Below are 25,178 nucleotides of genomic sequence, written 5' to 3' on the forward strand. Positions count from 1 at the left end.
GTCCAATTCTCATTTTCTTACCTCTGGCACTGCCCTGACTCCTCTACACACTTTACATACTTCCTATAGATCCAGTCCAGTCAGTTCCCACCAGAGCTAACTCATTAATTGCTTTCCAAGCAACTTTATTCCCTAAGAACACACTGACCTATTCTGATTACTCTCCTACACTAGGGAGAGATTGTTTATCATTTCTCCATGTTCCAAAATACAAAGTTCATAGTGCCTTTGTGCTTCCAACCTTCTGAATGACTTCCCACTCTCTCTGAAAATGAGGCAGATACCACTCTGCATCCATGACTTCCTTAGTCACTTGGTCCTGTGACTGTCCCAGGTGAACACGTTCTGTCAATTTACAACCTGGCTTCTAAAAGGAACCAAGCTTCCTGTTCTCTGAAATGCCTGATACCACTAGCCAACCAGAAGAGATTGGTATTAAACAAATGAATTCTTCACAGCCCAGGGGCAGCATTTCACACTCCCTTTTTGTGTGCTTCTAGCTACAATGTCAGTGAGAAGGCAGGCTCTGTGAGCGTCACAGTGCAGAGGACTGGAAACCTGAACCAGTATGCCATCGTCCTGTGTCGCACTGAACAAGGCACCGCCAGCTCCAGCTCCAGGGTCAGCTCCCAACCTGGGCAGCAGGACTACGTGGAGTATGCTGGCCAGGTAGGTGGGAGGCGGGCCTCTAATTCCTGAACTGCCTGCACGGGCTGTGATGTGCTATAGGCTACTGTGGCACCTTCCTACTTCTTTTTGTCCCACCTCCCTTTCCATGGGCATCCTTCCTCAAGTGATTTTCCTATGAGCCATCCCCATAGTACTTTGTTCTTCACAGTCTATGTAATCTCCCTTGTTTTTAGCTGCCAAAGCTTAACTTTTCTAGCTTCTCAGTCTTTCCACTGTGCTTCATGACCAAAAAAAATGTCTCTAAGGCATCATATCCTACACACAGCCTTGGGAATCCAAACCCTCTCTCCCCTTTATCTGGGGTGACCAATTGGGAAATTCCTGGATCGGCTGGGTGAGAGATGATGGAAGCGTAAGCTTTAATTATAAATTGAAGGTGGAGAGAAGTGGATGGATTCAACAGATGAGTAAGCCATCAACTGATGGGATTTAGCAGTGGTTTAGTTAGTGGGGCGGAAGGGAAAATGGATGGGCATGCCCCTTGCTAGGAGAGAGCAGGTTGGGTGGGTGATCTTGACTTTGCATCGCATATGTTGAGTGTGAGTTGCCTTAGAGACAATAAATTGATGGCTATATAGGTTGGTAGGGAGTCCAGAGAGGACTTCTGGGGTAGAGACAAATTTGTAAGTTTCTACGTAACAGTGGTGGTAATTAGTATCAGGGTATGCATGAGAGAGAGAGAGAGAGAAAAGGAGAGAATGGAAGCAAAAGAGAAAGGAGGACTTAAAGAGTAAATTCCTTGGCTTTGCTTCCATGTCTTCTCTATAAAAGTCTTATCCCCAGCTCCTGTCGGTGGAGTGCACCTAACCACTTCTGGTTTGGCACTGCCTGATTGGAAACAAATTTTGTTCAAATAAACTCCTAAAATTTTTTAAACAAAAAAATAGAAGAAAGAAACCCCTTTATGGCATATATTTGCCCTATATTTGTCATCTTTTATTATGGTACAATGCCTGGCACTTGGTAAGTATTTATTCAATGTTTTCTCATAGTAATTTCATTATTCTTATGGCAACATAAATCATAAAAAGAAGACCCTCTCTCTGAGACATTTCAGCTGGACTAAGTGAAGGCCTTATATGTGAAATTTTAATGAGAAATTAGAAAAGAACAGATAAGCTAAGGAGTCTTTTAACATGATAAGAAAAGGCATGTACTTGTGTTTTTCAAGGAGAGATAAGAGGCAGTGTGTTCTAGATCCCAAGTAGAGATCTGTCAAGAGTTTCACTTAGTTGGGAGTGTTTGGAAATGTGGAGCTTAGTAAAACTTAATTTGGTTAGATGATTAGATATGTAATAGTAATTTTCCGTTGATGAAAATTATGTGGGTTTTTTTTTTTTAGAGGTTTATGACTATTTTTACATATGTTTCAATTCTCTCAGTTTTCAAAAAGTACAATCCAGGCCCATTTCCTGCCATTTCAATTTTGAACAAATTTATAGCCCTGGTTCCATTTGAAGATTGTATCTTTTATTTTCACACAAAGTAAAACCAGAATAAATCCCTGAAAGTTTACAATTATGCATGTAAAATAATTTCACTGTTTTGTACCAGGCTAAGTTCACTCACATTATAGCTTAGTTCAGCCTAGCTTGTTTGCACTGTAACTTTTTCTGAATTCAAACACCATCATTCAGTACACTGAGATTCTATGTCAGTTTTGATTGTGCGAGTAATATGATGGTGATAAGGATAATATCGTGCATTTGTTCAGTACTTTAAAATAAACTTAGTGCTTTCATTAACATTGTCTCCATTAGTCCTCCCAGTAAGCATTGTGAAATAGGAACATTATTATTATTTAGCTGATGAGGAAAATAATGTTTGTAAAGTTTCAAAGCCTAACCCAGCTGGGAGGTAACAAAACCAGGACTGAGAACTCCACACTCCAAGTTCAAAGATCTTTCCAGTTAAACTTGCCACAGATAGAAAGGGAACTAAGTAACCAAATGACTCTTGATATCCCAAGTGAGTTAATAAAACAGGAAATGAATAGTTACCTACATGTTTTTCTACAGTCACCAAATGACAGGGGATGTCTTTGCCCTCCACGAGCCTGTGCCGTAAATCAGTCCCAATGTGCAGATGTAGAATGGGAAGAGATACCAAGTGTTCCAGGTCATGCAGGGGGCTAAAGGAACCAGCTATTTCATTCAGTGCTCTGTCCACTAGACTTGGGCCCTCTTTTCCCATGATGCTCTGGGGGAACAGAGCAGGGGAAGCGGAGGCACAACTTAACTCCTGGTTGTTTTCTTTGTTAACAGGTGCAGTTTGATGAGCGAGAGGACACCAAATCCTGCACTATTGTCATCAACGATGATGATGTGTTTGAGAATATCGAGAGTTTCACCGTGGAGCTCAGCATGCCAGCATATGCCCTGCTAGGGGAGTTCACCCAGGCGAAGGTCATTATCAACGACACTGAGGATGAACCCACATTAGAGTTTGATAAGAAGACCTACCGAGTCAACGAGAGTGCTGGTTTTCTGTTTGCACCTATTGAAAGAAAAGGTCTGTTGGTGCCAAAGGTGACAAGGAGCTATACTGATAGCTAACATTTATTGAATCCCTTTTATGTGCCAAGTGATGATGTGCCATATTAACTCATGTGTGTAAGTACTGTACATGTATTAACTCATTTAAATCCCTAACATGTCTCTACAATGATCCCACCTATAGTGAGTGCTCTCAGAAGGCTTCTCTTCTTAGTTCAAGTTATTAGCACTGCCATTTATTCTTTAATGGGACTGAAAGACTGGTTACGTTTGGCCTTGCAAATTATTCATGTACTCAGTATTCTTAATCAATCACCCAATCCATAAAATATTTATTAGCCTTGGTCAAGGAGGGAAGTTATAGTTTATAAGAACTGGTTTCTCATCTTAGTTCTTGAAACAAAAATGTGTTTAAAGATTTCCCTATGTGAGTGTCAACTGTAGAGCTCAGATGAGCAATAAACTGCGAGAAATAAAGCAATTCTTGAGGGGCTGAAAATGAAAGCAAAGACTATATGGATTTATGATTGTTCAATATTGAGACTGTAAAACATATGGAAATTAAATCTTCATTCAAAGCCACACAATGACTAAAAGTGATGATGTCAGGTTTTTATTGAATCTGATGACTGGGCATTAGTGTAACAAACACTGTAGATAATGCAAACCCTTGGTGACACCACTTGGAAAACAAGCAAGTCCCATTGATTGTTCGGGGCCAGCAAACTGGGCCTAGAACAGGCTGTCACCCAGGGCAGTGGCAGCACTAATAAGTAAAGTCATTTGTACAGAAAAGAGGGTTTTATTTTGTCTTATCTTTCGTTTTTTTAAACGAGCTTGTTTTTCCCTTGGAATTAAAATGCAGAAGTTTATTCAGAAAGGCAGTGAACTGTGCTCATAGCACTACCTTCAAGATACAATTACTTTGCCACTTAAAGTACCAAATATGTCTCTTATCTTTCCACCCGCTGTGGTCTTAGATGGTGGGCAATGAGTCTTGTGAATTAACAGAGCACAAAATTCACAGAATAAGAAATCCATTTTAAGTTGTTTGGTGAAATATCTGGGGTATGTTAAATCCTCAAGGGGTTTATCCCATCAGCTCAAAAGAGACTGCAGTGCAGAAAGGTTTCATGTCAGATTGTGAACAGAAATAGTGATGGAGTGTGTCGGAAGAAACCAAGCTCACCAATTCATCAGAGATTTTAAAATTTGAGAAGCACTCTTTCAAATGCTTTGGTTTTCTTGCCATTTTGCATTTCAGGGGATTCAAGCAGCATTGTATCTGCGATTTGCTACACAATCCCTAAGTCAGCTATGGGAAGTAGCCTTTATGCTCTGGAATCGGGCTCTGATTTTAAATCTAGAGGAATGTCTGCTGAGAGTCGCGTGATCTTCGGGCCTGGCATCACCATGTCCACCTGTGACGTCATGCTCATTGATGACAGCGAGTATGAAGAGGAGGAAGAGTTTGAGATTGCCCTGGCAGATGCTTCTGCCAATGCCCGCATCGGAGCGGTGTCATTGGCCAAGGTGCTTATTAGTGGTCCCAATGATGCCTCCACTGTGTCCCTGGGCAACACGGCTTTCACGGTCAGCGAGGATGCAGGTAAGGGAGAGCATGTCCGGGGTTCCCTCGCCCATTTCCTAATCCCTTTCTCGAATGATTTTCTCTCAAGTTTGACAATGTCCTTAAAACGCTGAGAATGCCATTGTTGTTCTGAGGCATTATATACGTCATGCTAGGCATTCCAACCAAGAATGGAAGGTAGTGAAGAATAGGGAGTTCCATCAACTTTTCTTGCTCTGGTTACTGATGGCCAGAAGGGATCTGGCCGACAGCTTCATTGGCTGATGTCTGTGGTCCAGAGGGAGGGCATGGTGCTAAGCATTTTGGCTTGCAAAGGAGGGGAGTGTGATCTGTTGAGAATGGACATAAGTTACTTAGTATCCTTCTAGCTGGTAAAACAAATAAATTCTAAAATTTCAGTGTTTTCACAATTGGAACTTTCTCATTCATATAACAGCCCAAAGCAGCCAGTGGGCACATTTTTTTTCCACCCAGACTCCTTCTCTCTTCTGGTTGGTTCCATAAGGATCTTAACGTCTGCTGCATGGTGCTGGCAGACATACTGTCAGAAGGAGCACAGCTATGATGAGTATCCACTGATTCGAGCCACTTGATCAAGGCCTTTCACCTCCTCGAAGATGATATTTTGACAGATAGTGGGAGCTGATATTTTTGAGCTCTTACTGCATACCAAGTACCATGTGATGGACATTCCATGCATTCTCGCTTCATCTTCTGTGGAAAAGCTACCATTATATGGGAAAGCATTTGGAGGCCCAGAGAGGTTAAATAAGTCACCAAAGATCAAGCAGAGCTGGGATTAGAACTCAGAGCTTTTCGTCTACGTCATGTTTCCTTTCCCATATACCAAATACCAAGCCATCACTACATGTCACCCCACAACATAGCTAGAAAAATGTGATTGTGAAATCAGCTAAAACTGCTCATGTATGTCATGAGGACCCTATGAAGTATGATGTCACCGTAGACCAGACGGTGAGTTTCATTCCTAAGATAAGCAATAAGCACAAGTGGTTTAAGTAATGATGTGTGCACCACTCGGATAAAATAGGAAAATCAAACCAGTTAGGAACATTTAATTAGAAACATTCAGCTTCAGGCCCCATCGAGTCCCCTCGCTGGTTCTTCCTTAATTGACTGTTCTCTGACTCATCCCTGAGGTGCTAGTCTCTGAGTTTCTTCTCCCGAAATAGATTTGAAGTGTTTTTCAATGGATCCTCTCCCCTTAAAGTCATTGTTCTTCTTCCGTGAACAGTCTCTTTTGTGAAACCACAAAACCACTTTCCCCTAGGGTCTATCTCTCCAGCACTGCCTCCTTGAGACCCTCCTCCAAATCTGTTCTTCATCTTAATGTCAAGTATAAGAAGGGTGGTGACACCTCTCAGGCTTCCTCAGAGGGAGCACAGGGGTGTCACTGAAGTTGGAATAGACAAGCCAGCAGGATAACACAGCTGCTGCTGTGAAGGAGAGCATTGTTGAGAAAGGCCCACTGAATCTCTCGTTCAGTGAAATCTGTGAATCTCACTTCAGGCACAGTGAAGATTCCAGTAACCCGCCATGGGACTGACCTTTCTACCTTGACGTCTGTCTGGTGTGCAACGCGACCCTCGGACCCAGCTTCTGCCACTCCAGGAGTTGACTACGTTCCCAGCTCCAGGAAGGTGGAGTTTGGGCCAGGTATCACTGAGCAGGTGAGCATAGAGCAGTGAAAGTCTGGATGGGTCTGTTAATGTGGTCTCTCTCTAGTCTGTTCTCCAAACTCTCTGGAGGACTCTTAAATTCCCCTTGTGATATTACTGTCGTCCCTTTCTTCAAAAATACAAACATACAAAGAAGAAAACAAACTTAGAGGGATCTTCTACAAAGTCTCCAAGTGACATTTTCAGCATCTGATATCCAGCACCACATATTTAGGATAGAAACCACACTAGTTTGATGTAAATATCTAGAAACAAACCACCTAAGGGTGTATAATAAAAAGAGTACAGTTTTATGGATGAACCAAAAAAAAAAAAAAAAAAGACTTAAGACAACCAAAGAAAGGCAAGTTGTCACCTCTGTCCTAATCTCCCAAAAGCAAATGAGTGTTATATATTGGGCATTCTACAAGGTTTGATTTGATTTTTCTTCTTTTAAAATAAAAAAAAAAGTTTAAATTGAGATACAACTGACATATAAGTTTATATTAGTTTCAGGTGTACCACATAATAATTCAATATTTGTATATATTGCAAAATGCTCACCCCAAAGAGTCTAGTTAACATTCTGATTTTTCTTCTAGTATTGCACCTTGACTATCTTGGATGACACTCAGTATCCAGTAATTGAAGGACTGGAGACCTTTGTGGTTTTTCTCAGCTCAGCACAAGGGGCCGAACTGACCAAACCCTTCCAAGCTGTCATTGCAATTAATGACACATTCCAGGATGGTAAGAGATTGGGGACGCCTCTTTGTGGCGTAGACTATTAGTTCTATTTTTTCCCCTTAATTTCTATGTGTATGCATTGGAACTCATTCACATTTTCATTCAAGAAATGTGTGTGTGTGTGTGTGTGTGTGTGTGCGTGCACACGTATATGTGTATGAGCACATGCATGCATATACTTTTACATAGAAATATGGGAAATAAATAATTTTTCATGTTTGTGGCACTCTGCTAGACACACAAAAAAATGTCTAAGCCTTGGCCGGCTGTGTCCTCAAGAAGATCAACATCTCATTGGGGAATAAGACCTTTAAACAGAAAAAATAGAATTTATTATGATAAATAACCTTTTGGTGCTAACAATCCAGTACTGTGGGAGCAGAGGGGACTGAACAGTAACTACGTGTGGAAGAATTGTAGCAGATTTAACAAAGGAGGTGATGATTAAGCTGTGTCTTCAAGTGTGATAGGAGTTGACCTAATGGAGAACAAAATAAACCTTCTCAAGTGGAGATAGTCTATATGAGGTATAAAATTTTGAGAGATGCATATTTGGAATACAGTGAGATGCTGTCTTTTGCTTTGAGCCTGGCAGGAGGTGAATAGAAGGAAATGAAATGTAAAGATGGGTTTGAGTCAAGTTCTAAGACTTAACTTCTAGCCTAAGGAATTTATAAGCAGAGGGGAGCAACAGATGCTGACAAGCCGAGGAGTGGTGTGTGATTTTTGTTTTAGGAAACCACTACTGGCGGTTCTGTGGATGACATGCAGGAATGAATAGAAACAGGTATATGAACAAAATGTCAGTCTCCGCTGAAGATCTAATCTAAGTAACATGAAGATGAACAGGAAAGGATAGTTGTTTCTAGGGGAAAATTGATGAAATTTAGAATTGTCAGATTCTAGAGTTTGGTAGAGAAGATCGAGTCAAACCTTCCACGTCACGCAGGAGGACTCCAGTCAGCATCCCCAGTGGTTGACAATAGCGTCCTTAGTCTCCCACTGGACTGGGGGCTCTGTAAAGCAGGGACTGCCCAGCAGACAATCACGAGAAGCTTTCACCCACTTCCTTTTTCTTTCGACTAGGAGTGAGGGTTCATATCTTGTTAAAGAGAAAAAACAAAAGGAGTGTTTTACAGCTCAAGAGAAAGTTGGGTTGGTTAATGCATTATAAAACCCAAACATTGCCACTCTAGCATTTAACTGTCATCTGACTTGGTGCCAGTCAGGCCAGCGAGAAAAATCAATCCGAACCCTTGGATAATCTGCCATGAGCAGAAAAGCTTCCTAGCTTGTCTTGCTTTCTACCTGGCAACGAGCTTCCTTCTTTTCCTCGCCACCCTTTTAACAGCACAGACCATTTTACTGGATGATAGAGCCCTAAATGGTTAATGTTGGAGGCCTAATGCCAAAGCTGTTGATTTTCCTTTAGATGTAATGTTCTTTTAAGAAATATTTTCTGGGCTTTTCTTTAGCACTAAATGATAACTGTTTGGCTTAACTCAGATAATGGGTTTGTTTCATTTTGCTAATGCCAATAGTTCTGAGCAGTGGGCAGACTGGAGGCCAACACAGCTTTCTGTATACTGAGTGGAGAATGCTTGGGTGCTTCCCTTTCTGTTCTTTCCTTTTGGGTTTGATAAGGCATATATAACATATCCAGGATGCAGACAGGAAGTAGAACACCACAGCTGTAACGTCAGCTTCCTGCAGCCCCAAAGACTGACATATAACTGGAGGGACTACCTCTTTGTAATGTTTATTAAGAAATTAAGAATGTAGATTGGTGTAGCCACTATGGAAGGTAGTGTGGAAGTTCCTCAAAAGATTAAGAATAGAATTACCATATGACCCATAATCCCTCTCCTAGGTGTCTACCCAAAAAACCTGAAAACATTTATCCATAAAGACATATGTGCTCCAATATTCATTGCAGCCTTATTTATGGTGGCCAAGACATGGAAACAACCAATGTGTCCTTTGGTAGATGAATGGATAAAGAAGATGTGGTACATATATACAATGGAGTACTATTCTGCCATAAGAAAACATAAAATAATGCCATTTGTGACAACATGGATGGATGTTGAGGTTATTATGCTGAATGAAATAAGTCAGACAGAAAAAGTCGAGAAACATATGATTTCACTGATACATGGTATATAAAACTGAAAGTAACAAAGGAACAAGACAAGCAAATAGAGAAACCAAAACTCATAGACTCAAACAATAGTTTAGCGGTTACCAGAGGGCAAAGGGGTAGTGGGGTGGTAGAAGAGGGTAAATGGGGTCAAATATATGGTGATGGAAGGAGAACTGACTCTGGGTGGTGAACACACACGTGATATATAGATGATGTATTACAGAATTGTACACTTGAAATCTATGTGATTTTACTAACCATTGTCACCCCAATAAATTTTAATTAAAAAAAAAGAAAGAAATTAATAAGTAACAGTCAACAAAATGTTGGTCTTGGATGGGGACACGCCTTAATGCACAGCTAATTACCACAGGCTTTGTAGGAAGGAAGCAGAAAAAAATTACCCTTCATATTGAGAAGGCTGGAAATAGGAGGTGATAATAACCATGTGATAATAATTCCTATCAAGATTTGAGTGCCTGCTGTGTGCCAGATATTGTATTGAGAACCACACATACATAACCTCGTTAAATTCAATCCTCTCAATAATTCTCTGAGTTAGATATTATTTCCAATTTACATTAAAAAAAAAAAAACAAGCCTCAGAAAAATCTAAGTTGATTGCCCTATATCACAGCAGGGCTGGGATAGACTTTCAAGCTTATATACTCCGAAGTCCTTGTTTTTAACTGCAATTTGGCAACAGTTCCTCCCTAAAGTCAAATGAAGCCGTGTGAATTATAAGAGAAGTGGCAGCTCTGCAGCAGTAGTCACAGGCCGGGGAACCACTGGACCTCCCAGCATGTGGATGTGTTTTGTTTGGCCCAAATAGTTTTGACCTATCTGGAATTTCTTTTTACTATTTTAATTGGTTACTATTTTTATATTTAGGAGATAGCACATAAAACTCCAGATCTCTGGCTTTGTTTAAAAATAGGAAGATCTGCCAACAGAAGACTAGACCCCCTTTAAACAGGGCCTCTTCTTTCGTTTTCACCAGTTCTTCCTGTTCTCTCCCTGGCCTCAGGACCAATGTGAATGGCCATTTATCAGCAGGCTTGCACCGCTGTGTTCCTTATTGTAGCCTTAGAAGAAAGTGAACTTTTTTGAGTATGCATGACTCTATCACCACTTTCCTTATACCTGGCCCATTTCTTTACTTGCATTACCTGCTTGCATTTGAGATGGCACCTGTACCCTGAAGCTGAGCAGAAACAGATGCAGAATTGATTTATTCTCTTTTATTGGAACCGCACTCACAGTGGAAGCAGTTCCTTTGTCCCGAGAGCAGCAACCATGTCTTGAAATCTGCTTACCACCTGTGATTTGCCAGCCTAAGGAAGCCCTTAGCGGAGCTCTCCTGCCATGTGCGTGCTGAGGGCTGACAGGAGCTGAGGCCACCGCCCTCTGTCTCCCTCTAACAATGCCTCCATCTTTCCTTCTCCTCCTCCAGTGCCCAGCATGCAGTTTGCCAAGGATTTGCTCCTAGTGAAGGAGAAGGACGGTGTCCTGCATGTGCCTATCGTTCGGAGTGGAGACCTGAGCTATGAGTCGTCAGTGAGGTGCTATACTCAGGGCCATTCAGCTCGGGTCATGGAGGACTTCGAGGAAAGGAGAAATACAGACTCTTCACGGATTACGTTTCTGAAAGGAGAAAAAGTAAGTGGATGTATGATTGCTAAAGATGGAATTCTCTTCTTCCTTAATGCCTTTTATTTGTCCGTACTAAAGTAATTTAGACAAGTTCTGAACATCCTAGGAAGTTTCTTATTAATTGATAATATTTTTAGTAATATCATCTACTTGTATGTATCTATCTTCTTGGTCTCCCACTTATAACCAAATACATATGTTATTGGTTGAGTTGGGAAATTTAGATGATGCGTAATATTTTTGGAATTTAGCAGAATCAAATAAATGAGTCTTCTCTTATTATGAAACTATGTAAGAAATGAACACACTCCACAATGTTACCTAGAGGACGAAGAGATAATTCTCTAGTACCTGCACCCCTCTCCCAGGGCAATATACATCCTAGTATAGGATCAATAGTCTGGGATCAGATAGGCAGACGTTGGTTGAATAGATTCAAGTCAGTATTCTCTTGACCATGTACACGAAAAGGGATGCATACACATATGTGCACAGGAACCCCTAAAAATCCCCAATCATTAAGTATGACTGCATCAGACTCAAAGCCTGCATCTCAGTGTATGTCAAACGTGAATATTGAATGAGAATCACATTTTTCCATTTTTGGATCTCAGTTACAGATGACTGAGTCAATTGTACCCCGTGGTTCAAGGAACACAGCCCTCATTGACCTGTTCAAGGCCCTTTTATTTTGGTTATTTATTCATTTTATTTTACATCAATTCTCCAGTCACATTCCCTTCCCCACTTCAGAGCTCATCAATCTATTGTGGTTAATGAGTATCTTTCAATTTGTATTTGTTCTTTAAAAATGCTGGTTATTTTATGTGCATAGTTTTTAATTTATACAATTGCTAGTGTGTTACATGTTTTTCAAACTTTTACTGCATTTACTCAGCAATATGTTTTGTTCATCCATGTCATTTATGTGTTCATCTAATCTGTTGCTTCCAACTGTTGCATAGTATTTCCTGATGTGTATCTACTACATTTTATCCATCCACTCTCAGCAATAGACAGTGAGGAACCACGATAGCGCCCAGTCAGTCACCTCATAACCCTCTGCCACCACTAATAATGCTGCAGTGTATCCTTATACGTGTTAAGTGTGGATTTCTTTGGTAATATACTCAGCAGCAAAACTGCTGGACCATAGGACATGCATGTACTTAATTTGAAAAAATAGTGTCACAATACTTTCTAGAATGTCACTAGCAGCACATGAGGGCTGCTATAAGCCCACATCCTCTTTAGCACTTAGCATAGTTATCTTTTCAATTTTTGTTAGTCTAATATGTATAAAGTTATATGTCATTTTAATTTGTATTTCTCTGATTAATACTGTTCTATATGCTTGTTAGCTTATTGAGTTTCCTCCTATGGCAATTTATTCTTTTTATCCTGTATTCCTTATTTTCTTGTATTGCTGTCTTTTTCTTACTGATTTGCAATATACACTTTCTTGTATATTCTAAATATTAATTCCTTGCCAATTTTAGATATTATAAATATATTCTCCCTGTCTATCACTTATCTATTACCTTTGACCATGGTATTCTTAGTTGAATAGAAGTCTTCAATTTTGATATAAGCCAGTGTATCAAATTTTTGCCTTGTGGTTAGTCCTTTTGAAATTTAGCATAAGAAGACCTTATACATCCCAGTTTACCCAAGATTCTTCCTCTGTTCATCTTTACTGACCAAAAAAAAAAAAACGATAGCTTCCTTCTTTGGGACTTTCAGCCTCTTAAACATTTGTGACTCATAAAAGCCCTGTCTTCATTATGTGTTTTATGGGAATTTTGCGGTGGCAGGTTGAAACACGTGTTTAAAAATACACACAAATACTACAGATGTAATCTTTAGCTTTGAGTCTACATGTCTGTATTTGTTTTGAGTTCAAAAGAGGATTATCTGCCTATCCAAGAGGCAGTTTGTTATTTCATGAAATTATAAAGAAATACAGTCTAATAGTCTGTGTTACCTACATGACAATCTATCTTTCATTATTCATAAGCACATTTTGGAATCTTCATTTTCTTGGCTTGCTAAGCAATATGTCTTTGAAACTTGTCATTCACTAGAATGTCTTCTTTTAAAGACATCCCGAAGAGTCATTACTAAATTCATACTTTCTATAAAGAAATTCTGATTGTGAGAAAGATGTGGTAGAAAAAAGGAACATTCTTCAGGAATTTAAATTCAGGTTAGCAAGCCACATATAAAAATGCTCACAGGGATGTTCTCCTACCATTGAGTATAATTAGGAAAATGAGAGTGAAACTTCTCTAGACCCACATATCCTGTGCAATACAGTAGTATAATGGACTTGAAATGGTTCAACTGAAAACAATCCCACTTCTCACATGACTCTACTATCGAGGCTGCTCCATTATCTAAAATGCTGTGACCGTATTCTACATTTTCTCAAGAATACAATCCTCAGTAGAGAATATTCAGTTTGAGAAACACTTGACTTCTTGTCATCAAACAGGGATTTAAATTGTGTTCTGAGACTTTCCGTACTCAGCAATTTTCAGATGAGACACCATTTGGCAGCATATTTGAGAGTTCTGGAGCATTTAAAGGTGTCTTTAGCCTAACAGTAGGCCTTTCTAAGTTCTTTATAAGAGTTTTCAATTTTTTACAATGGAAAAGAAACCTTATTCAGCTCTCCAGGAAGTCTAATCCTATGTTAAACCCCCACATCAGAAATCTCCCTATTATAACATGCGCCAATGTACTGGTCAGCCCAGGCAAAACATGGGAAAGCACCCAAATGTACTACAGATGCTTTTTAGTGGGTTCTTTCATTGGTCTTCATAACTCATGACCAATAATTCAAAACGGTTTGGAATGTTCTTATTACAAGGCTCCACATATAGATAGGTCCCACTCAGGCATGAACTGTTCGATATAAACATTGTACTTTATACATTAAACAGTTTGGGATCCTTTGAATTTGTGTTGATTCTGATGCTGCAATGAAGAAAAATAAAACTGAGTAAGGTATTGATGTCTTGCTGCAAATTTTAATCTATCCTGTGCCATTGGCTCTAGATGAAGAACTGTACTGTCTCTATCCATGATGACTCCATGTTTGAGCCTGAGGAACAATTCAGGGTCTACCTCGGCCATCCTCTTGGAAACCACTGGAGTGGAGCCAGAGTTGGAAAGAATAACATGGCCACCATCACCATATCCAACGATGAAGATGGTAACAGTTACTCTAATGTACATTTAATGCACATTACATTTACTAATAATGTAATTATATGTGTTTTGCAAAATGAAAGTGCTACAAAAGTACCTACTGATAACAATCTTGGAGTATTTATATAAAATGTTGGCAGCAAATGATCACCCTCATATAGAGCTCCAATAAGTTTATAGGTTTTTTAACTTCATTACTCCCTACCATACTGCCAAGAGATAAAGAATGAGTATGGTTAAAAGCTGGGACAGAGATGCGAAGATAGAGAATAGAAACTATTTAAGTCACTGTAGTTCAGGAGCAGAATTGGAAATACGATCAGAATCAATTGAATCCAATGAACTGATTTAAACACTGCCACCTTCCAGGGAAAGTCTAATTCCTGTTTTCTTTCATTGACTTGGCCTACTAGCCTATGGGAAAAAAAAAAAAAAAAACTTAAATTCTTTAGTCAGGTGTTAGTAAAGAGAGGCCCAGGTGGCTGGGGAAACAAAATCTGTTCCAAATTGGGACGTAATTGTTTCATTAAAATAGGTATTTTAATAAGTGAATGAATAATAATATTACAAATAATAATAACTATTTTTACTGAATATTTATTGTATGCCAAGAATCATGTTAAGCATATTATCATATTCATTTAATCCTAGCAGTAATCCCTTGAGGTAGTTGTTATTACCCCTATATTATAGGTGAAGAAATCAGCAGAGTTATATAATATATGCTCTTAGTTACAGAGAGGTAAGCAGTGAAATTGGATGTGAACTTTATTTTGTCAGATTCTAGAGTCCACTTGACAGTCAATAAGACTCTTAGGGTTTCCAGTGTAAAATCATGGATGAATTTGAACATTGATAACAAAAGCCAGCCTTAAAATTAAATTACTCCTTTTCCCAAGGAAACTCAGGTTCAAGTCCTGTAGTGAACCTCTGCCAGTCACACAGAAAACCCAATGGTTGAAGCTCAGAGTGGTAACAAATTCACACTGTTAACAGTGACACTCCTAAGTTTCAAAGAACATTCTTTTTAAAAAGTATGAAGTTGCAAATGAGGCTTATCTTCTATAATTAGAAAGAATTGCTTTCTGAGAAGGAAAGAGGGGAATGAACATAGAGACTCTAGAAAATTCTGAAAAATTCTATAATATATTAAAAATGGCATAATCAAATATATGGTGATGGAAAGAGAACTGACTCTAAGTGGTGAACACACAATGTGATGTATAGATGATGTATCATAGAACTGTACACCTGAAACCTATGTAACTTTGCTAATAATTGTCACCCCAATAAACTTTAATTTAAAAAATGGTATAAAATTTATAATTGCTCACATTGTTTTTTTTATCTTATTCTCTCGACCACTACCACCTTGCCCTTCCTCATGGGAATATAATAGAAAAGAAGGCATGATTTGAATTTCTTAATAAGAATCATCGTCATGTTATTAATCATACCCTACCAATGACAATAGTACCTTAAACCAGATTGTGTTAGGAAGTCTTGTGTTCCTGAATTATCGCTGTAGGTAGTCACTAAAACTACCCATTCTTCACTAAATAACCTGAAAGAAGTTAGGGAAAGCCAGCAGTGGGGAGGTGAGAGCACTGAGAGGGAGGATCCAAAGGACCAGAAATGAAAGATGGATTTGGTAAATTTAAGTCATATATAAATGCAATTGATTATAAACCTTAGAAATTCACACATGATAAATGAAAAGAAGTTGATTCATGAAATCAGTTGATAGATACTTATCAGTTGCCTACTATGTCTCAGTCCCATGATTAACTGTGCAAATTTTAAAACATTCTGTGAGTTGTAATGCCTAGATGGAAACTTGGACATTATGAGTTCCAAAGTCCTTAAAAATGTTTTCCCACTATATTGTTTTGAATAAGAAACATGTGAGAAAAAAAACTTCTACAAAATCACAAATAAAATTCCTTTTTCCCAAGCATTGCTCAGGGGTAAATACTGATTGATTTTTATGACTGCAAGCCATTTTGCCTGTACTGTTAACCGAGAACAACTCCTTGTTGTCATTAGAAGGTATTTTCCTGGGAGTCGCCATCCTTCCTGCTTTTCTAACTTGTTCTTGTTTCCCTAACCGTGTTTCCTCAGCCCCCACCATTGAGTTTGAAGAAGCAGCATACCAAGTCCGAGAACCCTCGGGGCCAGATGCTACGGCCATTCTGAGCATCAAGGTGATCCGCAGAGGGGATCAGAACAGGACGTCGAAGATCCGCTGTAGCACACGGGACGGGTCTGCCCAGTCTGGTGTGGATTATTACCCAAAGAGCCGAGTCTTAAAGTTCAATCCCGGTAATTGAATGCTAATCCCACCTGCAGATTTTACTTACTAGCGAGCCAAATATCTTATATTTGAATAAAGGAACGAGCAGAAAAAAAATGAAAGAGAACAGTAGTTCCAATAGCATGAAGTATTTATTAAGCACCCATTTGAGATCACAGGAATCTTTAAAATCTTTAATTAATAAAAATGCAATGGCAAAAGAAAAAAAAATAGGTCCCTTACTTCAGAACACCCTTGGTTTATTTAAAAAGATGTGGGGGTGGGGGTGGGGGTGGTCGGGGTGGTGGGGGTGGTAGTGTTAAGCCTATGTTTTGGTTGAGTGATTGGAGCACTTGATTTTAAAAAAATATACGTGATGGCCATTATTCAAGAAACATTGTACAAACTACTGTGCTGGGCCCTTTAGGCTGGAATTACTAAAATCCAGAAGGCACAATGGCTGTGCTCAAGTGGTTTAACATCTACTAGAAAATGCGATACCCTATTATGGCATTTCCAGAAAAGGATTATCCTAGAAAGAGCAATGGAGACAAGTCAGGAGAGAGCGAAAGATGGGACTGAGGTCACAACTAGCTGCTTAACTACGTGATGTATTAATTTGATCGGAGGATTGAGACAGGGAAGGGGTTGAATTGTATGCTAGGTTTTTTCACAGAACCTTCTGGAAAAGTGAAAGATGTAACGGTTAATGTAGATGATGGCATCATTTATGATGCAGCCAAAAGTGGACAACAGTGTTAGAAAGCCTATTCAGAGATGTCTTGGCAGGTGGAGGGAGAAAAGGACTCCCTCAGAAGTGACTTTGGGGAATTTTGTATGTCTCTCTCACCCGCCTTGAGCTTTAAAGGGCTTTCAGCTCCAGCCTATGTGTGTCTGCTCACTGTTTGGCCTTCCTCCACATCTGCACAAGGACCTCTCTTCTGAGTGTCTTTACTTTCTCCTTTCCTGCATAAGGGTCTGGAGGAAAGAGAGGTCTTAGAAGTAAGCCAGCCCAGATGTCTGTAGGAGAGGAGGGAGAGGACCAGGGATGTTTGCACCTGCAGGGAATCATCTCACAGAAAAGGAAGGTTTTTTTTTTTTTAAAGTTCTAGCCCTCCCTCTTTAAGACTGCCAAACTTTCACAGTATTGTCTTTGTGAGATTGGCCTGGTAGGTAGCCTTTGAGCTATTTCTTCTCAGGAGACAGCTTTGAAAGACGTCTGTGTGTGCAGTCGCTCACAGCCACATAGGAGCTCATGCGTAAGTGTAAAGGGGAAAGAAAAATTAACCAAAACAAAAACTCATAACCAGGATGGAGTGTATTTTGGATCATAGATTTTTACTACTGCCAGCTAGTGTCAGGCAGGGACCATTAATCCTCATATGGTGTTGAATAGTAAATCTACAATACTGAGCTTCTGCCACAGGTGGAATTCGGTCTATAAGACAGATTCCGCACTTGAGATGGGGCTAAAGTGATCGGCAGCCCCTGCATTTATAGAAAACCTCTAAAGGAGAGGACATATTTAACACGAAGTCTAGGGAGTGCCAACCTGTACTGTCTTGGGGAGGTCACCTAACAAGAACCTTTGTTTTCTTTTTGTTCTGTCTTTGGCAAAGGTGTGGATCATATCTTTTTTAAAGTCGAAATCCTGTCCAATGAAGATCGGGAATGGCATGAATCTTTCTCCCTGGTCCTTGGCCCAGATGACCCAGTGGAAGCAGTTCTTGGTGATGTGACCACTGCCACGGTGACGATTCTAGACCAGGAGGCAGCAGGGAGTCTCATATTGCCAGCACCACCCATCGTGAGTTGCTTGACCCGAAGGATTGCTGATTTTATGTCTTAGTGACTATTAGATGAGAATTTGAGAGAAGTAGGACTTCTGGTGCTATACTTCTTCATTCTTCTACCACAGTGGCTCTCAGCTGGGACCAATCTTGTCCCCTCCCCCTAGACCCCTGAGCTTCAGCCACCACCGCCATGGGACATTTGGCAATCTCTGTTGACATTTTTGGTTGTTACAACTGTAACACTACATACTATTAGCATCTGGTGGGTAGAAGCCAGGGATGTTGCTAAACATCCTACAATGCACAGGACAGCCCCAATGACAAAGAATTATTTGGCACAAATGTCAAGAGTGCCAAGGATGAGAAACCCTGTTCTGACATAAGAGTAGGATCAAACCATGTTGATACCTTCGTCTGATACAGACAGGAAGTACAATACAATTGATCTTCTCATTGCTTTGGTGGGACCTGGAAGAGTAAAAAAAGTACTACTACCCCATATACGTTATCCTACATACAGGCCACACACATAGAATTAAGTGTGTGTAGAAACATAGTATCGTGATTACCGATTTGGGGATGGATAGAATGAACACACTGACTTTACAGTTAGGAGGAAAATGCCTGGAGATTGCCAAGGGGATTTTAACCCATAACAATGAAGCGGTCAGAATAAGTCTTCTAACCTCCCCTGACTAGTCTTATATAGGAGAAGGATCATTTCAAAATGTGGCTCTTACTTGACCATGAAAGAAGTACACTATCTTTATTTACTTTTATTTTGCCAAATTGTGTACTGTTAACAATTTAAACTAGTAACCATCATTCATGATAGAGCTTTGATTAGAGTGTGCAGGAAAATGAAAGCTTTTTTTTTCACATGAGTGATAGAGCTCTGATTTAGGAATAAGATTAATACGACAATAAGACTTGTAGTTCAGGCAGTAGAAGGATCTTCTCTACTGCTAAAGGTCTGCAGTACCTTTTAGGGATGCCCAGCAAAGTCTTATAAACTTCTGTTGCATTTCCAAGAATCCCTGGAAGTTAAGTGATCTTGTGGAGCGTTAGTTCTGACCTTTCCCAGACGCAACCCGGGCTGAAGCTTTGTCGCTCCTTTGCAGGTTGTCACACTGGCCGACTATGACCATGTAGAAGAGGTTAACAAGGACGGTGTCAAGAAGTCCCCCTCCCCAGGCTACCCGCTGGTCTGTGTCACTCCCTGTAACCCTCATTTCCCCAAGTATGCCGTCATGAAGGAGCGCTGCAGTGAGGCTGGCATCAACCAGACATCTGTGCAGTTCAGCTGGGAAGTGGCTGCCCCCACTGATGGCAACGGGGCCCGGTCTCCCTTTGAGACTGTCACCGACAATACACCTTTCACCAGTGTCAACCACATGGTAGGTCTAGGGGTCTGGGACTGGCTACATGGGGAGAAAACTGGTATTTCTCTTTATTTCTCTGACTCTTATCAATTTCCTTAAGTTCCATACATGGCATTTGGAATAAAATAAACAAATGAACAGGTACACACAGTCTTTTTGTCCTTATATATAAGGAAGGTAATAAGGTGTAGTAGAAAGAGAACTTAGACAACCTGTTTACAAATATGGATTCTGCCTGTTTTTACCTATGTGATGTTAAGAAGTTACTTAACCTCTCTGAGTCTCAGTTTCCTGATCTGCAAAATCATACCTCTTCTACTTAGCCACCTAACAAGGTCACGGACAAATCAGATATAAAAGTGACCTATAAATGGTAGAGTAAGTCAAAGATTCCAGGTAGGTACAACTAATGATCACTGTTTTTTTTTCACATCTCTTCAATCATTCAATAAGTAGTAGGATATAAACTTCTTAAGGACATGGAGCAGGGGTTCTGCCACATTTGTATATCCCAAAGCGGCTAGCACATTGATGGCACATAGTAGGGCTAGTGATTAAATGAAAGGACAAAATTCTTATTGAGCAATCAGCATTTTAGAAAGCCCTGTGGGAGCACATGAAAGGAAGTTCACAGTACAGTTGTCATCAGAGAGTTAGAGAACAGACCCACACCTCTGCCACCAGCAGAGAGCAGGGGACAGGGGTGGCTTTCCCAGCCTCTGGAAACCATGCACTACAGAGACCACTCATGACACCAGTGCAGTTCATTCTCTTCAGAAAGAGCTGAAAGCAGTGGAGATTCAGGCTCAGCCCAGTATCTTGCCCAGAGTAACACTCGATGAGTTTTGACTGAAATTAGTGCACTTAATAATTTTGGAAATTAGAGATTTCTTTCGGACTGAAATTTCTCTTGATTTTTCCTGTTCATCCTACAGTTTGCTCTCAGTTTAATAAGTACATCATTTGAATGGGCTAATGGTGGATGAAAGTTATTAGACATAGATGGGAGGCTTCGGATCAAGTGGGGTTGTTCATGCCCATTGTCTTTGGCACAACTTATTCAGAAAGGCCGGAAAATCCATTCTTTTGCCACATAACCTACCTCATTTAAATTATCTTCTATATTATTAAAACAACGTAAATGCCAAGACTTAACAGCTTATTATTTCACAAGTATCTAATTTTCTATTCAACAAAATCATGAAGGAACTTTGGTCTGATTTGAGCCAAGTAGACATTTTTAACAGGTACCAAGTTTATGAGGTTACATTATATTTCAGTTTTCCTTCTTGCAATGAATTGGCGACTGATACTTTTACCCCAGTTTCCTGTGCTCTATCTTTGTTTCTTCAATTATTTACTTAACATCATTGCATTTTATGCATTTTGGGAGGATGCCTCACGTTCCTTTTGAACTAATTCCATGTGCAAATAAATAAATAAAGCGTTGGCAGCTAATGAAAGAATTTTAATGGAAAAATCTTCTTTAATCTTTAATGGACTTCAGTGAAAATTGTTTTCATGGGTAGAATATATAAGTTTGTATGTTTGCTTTGTGGGAGGTCTATGACACACAGAAGTACGACTTAATTACTCCTGTTATGTGCTTCCCTGTATGTATGCACACATAACCTAAAGGGTTCTGGTGAGCGACGTTGCCTCTGCATAGACTGAGTTAAGCGCTCTATGGTTTCTGTATATCTGGGAGTGTAAAAGCGTCTGTAGAAAGGTCTTCAAAGGCCAGTAAGTATCAGAAGCTAAGTTCTCAACTTCAAGCCTGCATGTTATTGTAACCCTGGCGAGGTGTGTAGTCAGGGCTCGAGGAGGGAAAGCACTAGGCAGGAAAGAAAAACGAGGATGCTTCCCGGGAAGGAAGCACTTCTCCTCTGTATCCTGACACGATGCCCTCAACAAAAATGACTTGGAGACCAGTGACTCTTGCTGGAAGGGCTGAAAACCAGTTGAGTGGTCCTTATGCTGAACCTAATATATAAGGAGAATAGCATTGTCCCTGGTACTCAGTCATCTCTGGGCTCTTGCTCCACATCTGTCTACTTACTCATTGTCTGACTTACTGACTTAGACTAGAAGTGCTCACGGCTCTGTCCGTAGTGCCTGGTTTCTGGTAGAAAGTCAGTATTTATGTGGCACATGAGTGAATAGATGGATGGATGGATGGATGGATGGATGGATGGATGGATGATGGGTGGTCTTCAGAATTACCTTGTATTGGGAACTGATTATATCACCCAGAAAATACAATATAAGGAGCTGTTTAACTAGTATACACGTGTCTGAGGTGCTTTATTCTTCCCTGTAGGTCCTGGATAGCATTTACTTCAGCCGGAGGTTCCATGTACGTTGTGTGGCAAAGGCTGTGGACAAGGTGGGCCACGTCGGGACCCCTTTAAGAAGCAACATTGTTACCATTGGAACAGACAGTGCTATCTGTCACACCCCAGTGGTGGCTGGGACAGCAAGAGGCTTCCAGGCTCAGTCCTTCATTGCTACCTTGAAATACCTGGACGTCAAACACAAGGAGCATCCAAACAGGTCAGACAGGTGGTACATTCCACAATGAGAGGGAGGAGTGAATCTCATGCTATTCTTTGTGCATTTTCTAAGTGGGACAGATCGATGAGTGATACTTTGGCAAAATAACAATAGTGGTAATGAATGTTTCAGAAAAAGTGTAACTTCTTTAAAGGCACCCTAAGATCTGGCCCCTTGCCTATACTAGCTCATTTCCCTCACCTTGTCATTTTCACCTGCCAGTCCTCCCAGAGATCCACATGTAACTTCCCCAGGGCTTCAAACTCTTATAGGTGGCAGGCCTCTGCCATGCTGCTACTTCTGACTCCAATTCTCCCCCATCCTCTTCCACTCAGTGTAGTTAAATCTGACTCTCCTACTACACCTAGCTCCTGGCATCTCTTCCAGGAACTTTTCCATCATTTCCTCCAATGTAATTTGGAAGCTCCTCCTTCCAGTTCTGTGACACCCAGGTGCCCCTTTCAGAGCATCTACATCATTCATTCTCTCTGTCTCCATAGTAGATGGTGAGGGCAGGGACCATGATTATGTATTTTGCATCCATCCCCTCTGCCTAGGACAGTGCTTCTTGGCCCTTAAAAGTAACTCACTGATTATCTAGTGAACAAATGAGGAAACTAAGACACTGGGCAGATGTGCTTTAATTTTTTTCCTGTGCCACCATGATGGTGGAAGGTGGGTACTTTCATTTTTACATAGCATTAAAAGAACTCACATGTGTCATATATATTCACTAAACCTCACAGTATTTATATGTTTGCCTTTTTGAGCAACTGAGTTCAGAGAAAGCAGTTTGTTTGCACGGAAAAAAAAACAAATTTGTATGTGGAGCCAAGAATATGCAAATCCTTTCTTTGTTCTAACAAAATAAAATTTATCTTTGTTCAAAAGCAGTAACAGAAGTGCCCAGGGTGCTACTGACCCCTTCCTTGCATGGCTCTATGAACAAGAGCCATCTTGTTCATATTCCCAAATTCTAATTCCTCTTATAAACATGGTCTTTGTTCGGACAGAGAAGCTGTAAAAACTCAAAATGCACCTCAATAAACATTCTGAAATTTTAAACTTGTGCAATGAAAAAACATGCAGCCTGTAAGTACAGTTCTGTTGTGGTGCAGTCTTAACGAATATTTATTAAGTTTATATTTTATTTAGAATTGTATACTACACACTCTGGAGAAACATAAGACGCGAGGGAAATGGTCCTTGTCCTTGGATTGGGAGGCAAGATACACATAGTCTGAAAACATACAAGAAGTAGTAGCAATGTAAATAAGTTACAGATTTCCTGGTGCAAAGGCAGCTAAGTGGTGAGGAATGCACATCAGGGGAGAGCATATTGCAGACCGAGGCCAGTGAGCGCCAATATGTAGTGTTTCAGGAGCTTGAAGGGAGAGCAGAGAGAAGAAGGGTCTTTCCATTGGCGAGAGACAGTATGAGTAGTGGGATATTACTATTTCTAAGATATTGGTCTGGGTAGGGATATTGGCCTTAGACTTTAAAAGCTCAGTGATGTCTTTTTGGCACAAATACTTAAAAAAAAAAAAGTGTCAACCCTACCCAACCCCCACAGACATCACTGTGACAGCAAAGGAGAGCAGCACCTCACCTGTCACTCAGCTTGAGCTCACAAGGAACAGAAGCTTCCATTTAAAGCAGGGGTGTCCAAACTGCGGCCCGCGGGCCAACTGTGGCCCACAATCCATTGTTTATTGGCCCGCAGCAAATTCCAAAAATATATTTAGTTTACTTAAATAAACCAGGTGAGGCAATACGTACTTTACCTCGAGTGAGTGGCCCGGCTGTTCGTGTATTTTACCGCATATGGCCCTTGGTAAAAAATGTTGGAAAAAGTTTGGACACCCCTGATTTAAAGCAAAAGAGAGCTTTAAAGTAACGTGTGGTTGTGATGTTATTTTTTTCTGTGTAGAAAAATAAATCTATGACTCATGATTGCTATCAGTCCTGAGTCTGGAGGCCCTCTTGGGAGGAAAACCAACCCTGCTTGTTTGTCAAACCCTCATGTTCAGAGAGAAATCTTACATGGAAATCTTTAGGGGAGAAAAAAAGGGTAAATTTATTGGTGAAGACAAATTGGGTTTTGAGAAAGAAATATACCATATGAACTGTTTACAGCATGCACGTAAACCCTTATTTCTGCCCTTTTCTCCCTTAGAATTCACATTTCAGTGCAGATCCCACACCAGGATGGAATGCTGCCCCTTATCTCCACCATGCCTTTGCACAACTTGCATTTTCTATTATCTGAGTCCATCTACAGACACCAGCACGTCTGCTCCAATCTTGTCACCACCCGCGATCTGAGAGGCACCTCAGGTGAGTGATGAGTTCCACACTGGCTTTCCCGTTCCAGCCCAGCACAGGGGCCCTTAGGGATACGACTGAGTGAACTCTGCTTTTCATGTTTTCCAGTGCGCAAGATCTGCGTGATTAGTGGGCTTCCTTCTTAGCAAGCAACCAGACTTAGGCAGCTCAGACCGTGACATGAATAAGACAAAAACAGCAACTTTGGAATCAAACTGACTTAGGTGCAGACCCTTAGTGCACTAGCTATATGATTGAACAAAAATAGCTGGGCCTCTCTCAGCCACTCTTTCCTTATCGATAACCTGAGGAAACAACTGATACCAATGAAGATGAGGATTAAGCTCGTTGACATTTTTAAAGCGCCAGCCATGGTACATTTTAGTTCTTTTCCTCCCCTCTGGTGAGCAGGTTTGGATCTGTGCCTTAAAACCCCATTGTTGCAGCATCTTTAGAAGGCTAAAGTGCAGCTGTTATGTTATAGGACTGGTTCTCCAGGAGCGGGAGCAGAGATGGAGTTGGGGGCACAAGATGATTATTAGGGATCAACATCTGTGCAAGGGCAGGAGAGCAAGCAAGGATTGGGCAGAGGGAGGAGTCAAACTGCAACACAGCCTGACA

General features: G+C 40.5%; 1 protein-coding gene across 1 annotated transcript in view; it reads left to right on the forward strand.

Moving 5' to 3' along the window:
- FRAS1 (Fraser extracellular matrix complex subunit 1) overlaps positions 1–25,178 on the forward strand; it is a 421,740-nt gene that overhangs the window by 372,719 nt on the left and 23,843 nt on the right. Inside the window, exons 54-65 of the mRNA XM_033106538.1 lie at positions 501–669; positions 2,955–3,201; positions 4,450–4,794; positions 6,307–6,467; positions 7,058–7,205; positions 10,799–11,004; positions 14,059–14,215; positions 16,333–16,533; positions 18,124–18,311; positions 19,419–19,694; positions 22,000–22,232; positions 24,409–24,569. Of these exons, the coding sequence (XP_032962429.1) occupies positions 501–669; positions 2,955–3,201; positions 4,450–4,794; positions 6,307–6,467; positions 7,058–7,205; positions 10,799–11,004; positions 14,059–14,215; positions 16,333–16,533; positions 18,124–18,311; positions 19,419–19,694; positions 22,000–22,232; positions 24,409–24,569 (2,492 nt within the window). The remainder of the gene's footprint in view (positions 1–500; positions 670–2,954; positions 3,202–4,449; positions 4,795–6,306; positions 6,468–7,057; positions 7,206–10,798; positions 11,005–14,058; positions 14,216–16,332; positions 16,534–18,123; positions 18,312–19,418; positions 19,695–21,999; positions 22,233–24,408; positions 24,570–25,178) is intronic.

Source organism: Rhinolophus ferrumequinum, chromosome 5, assembly GCF_004115265.2.
Source record: "Rhinolophus ferrumequinum isolate MPI-CBG mRhiFer1 chromosome 5, mRhiFer1_v1.p, whole genome shotgun sequence".
NCBI classification, from domain to species: domain Eukaryota; kingdom Metazoa; phylum Chordata; class Mammalia; order Chiroptera; family Rhinolophidae; genus Rhinolophus; species Rhinolophus ferrumequinum.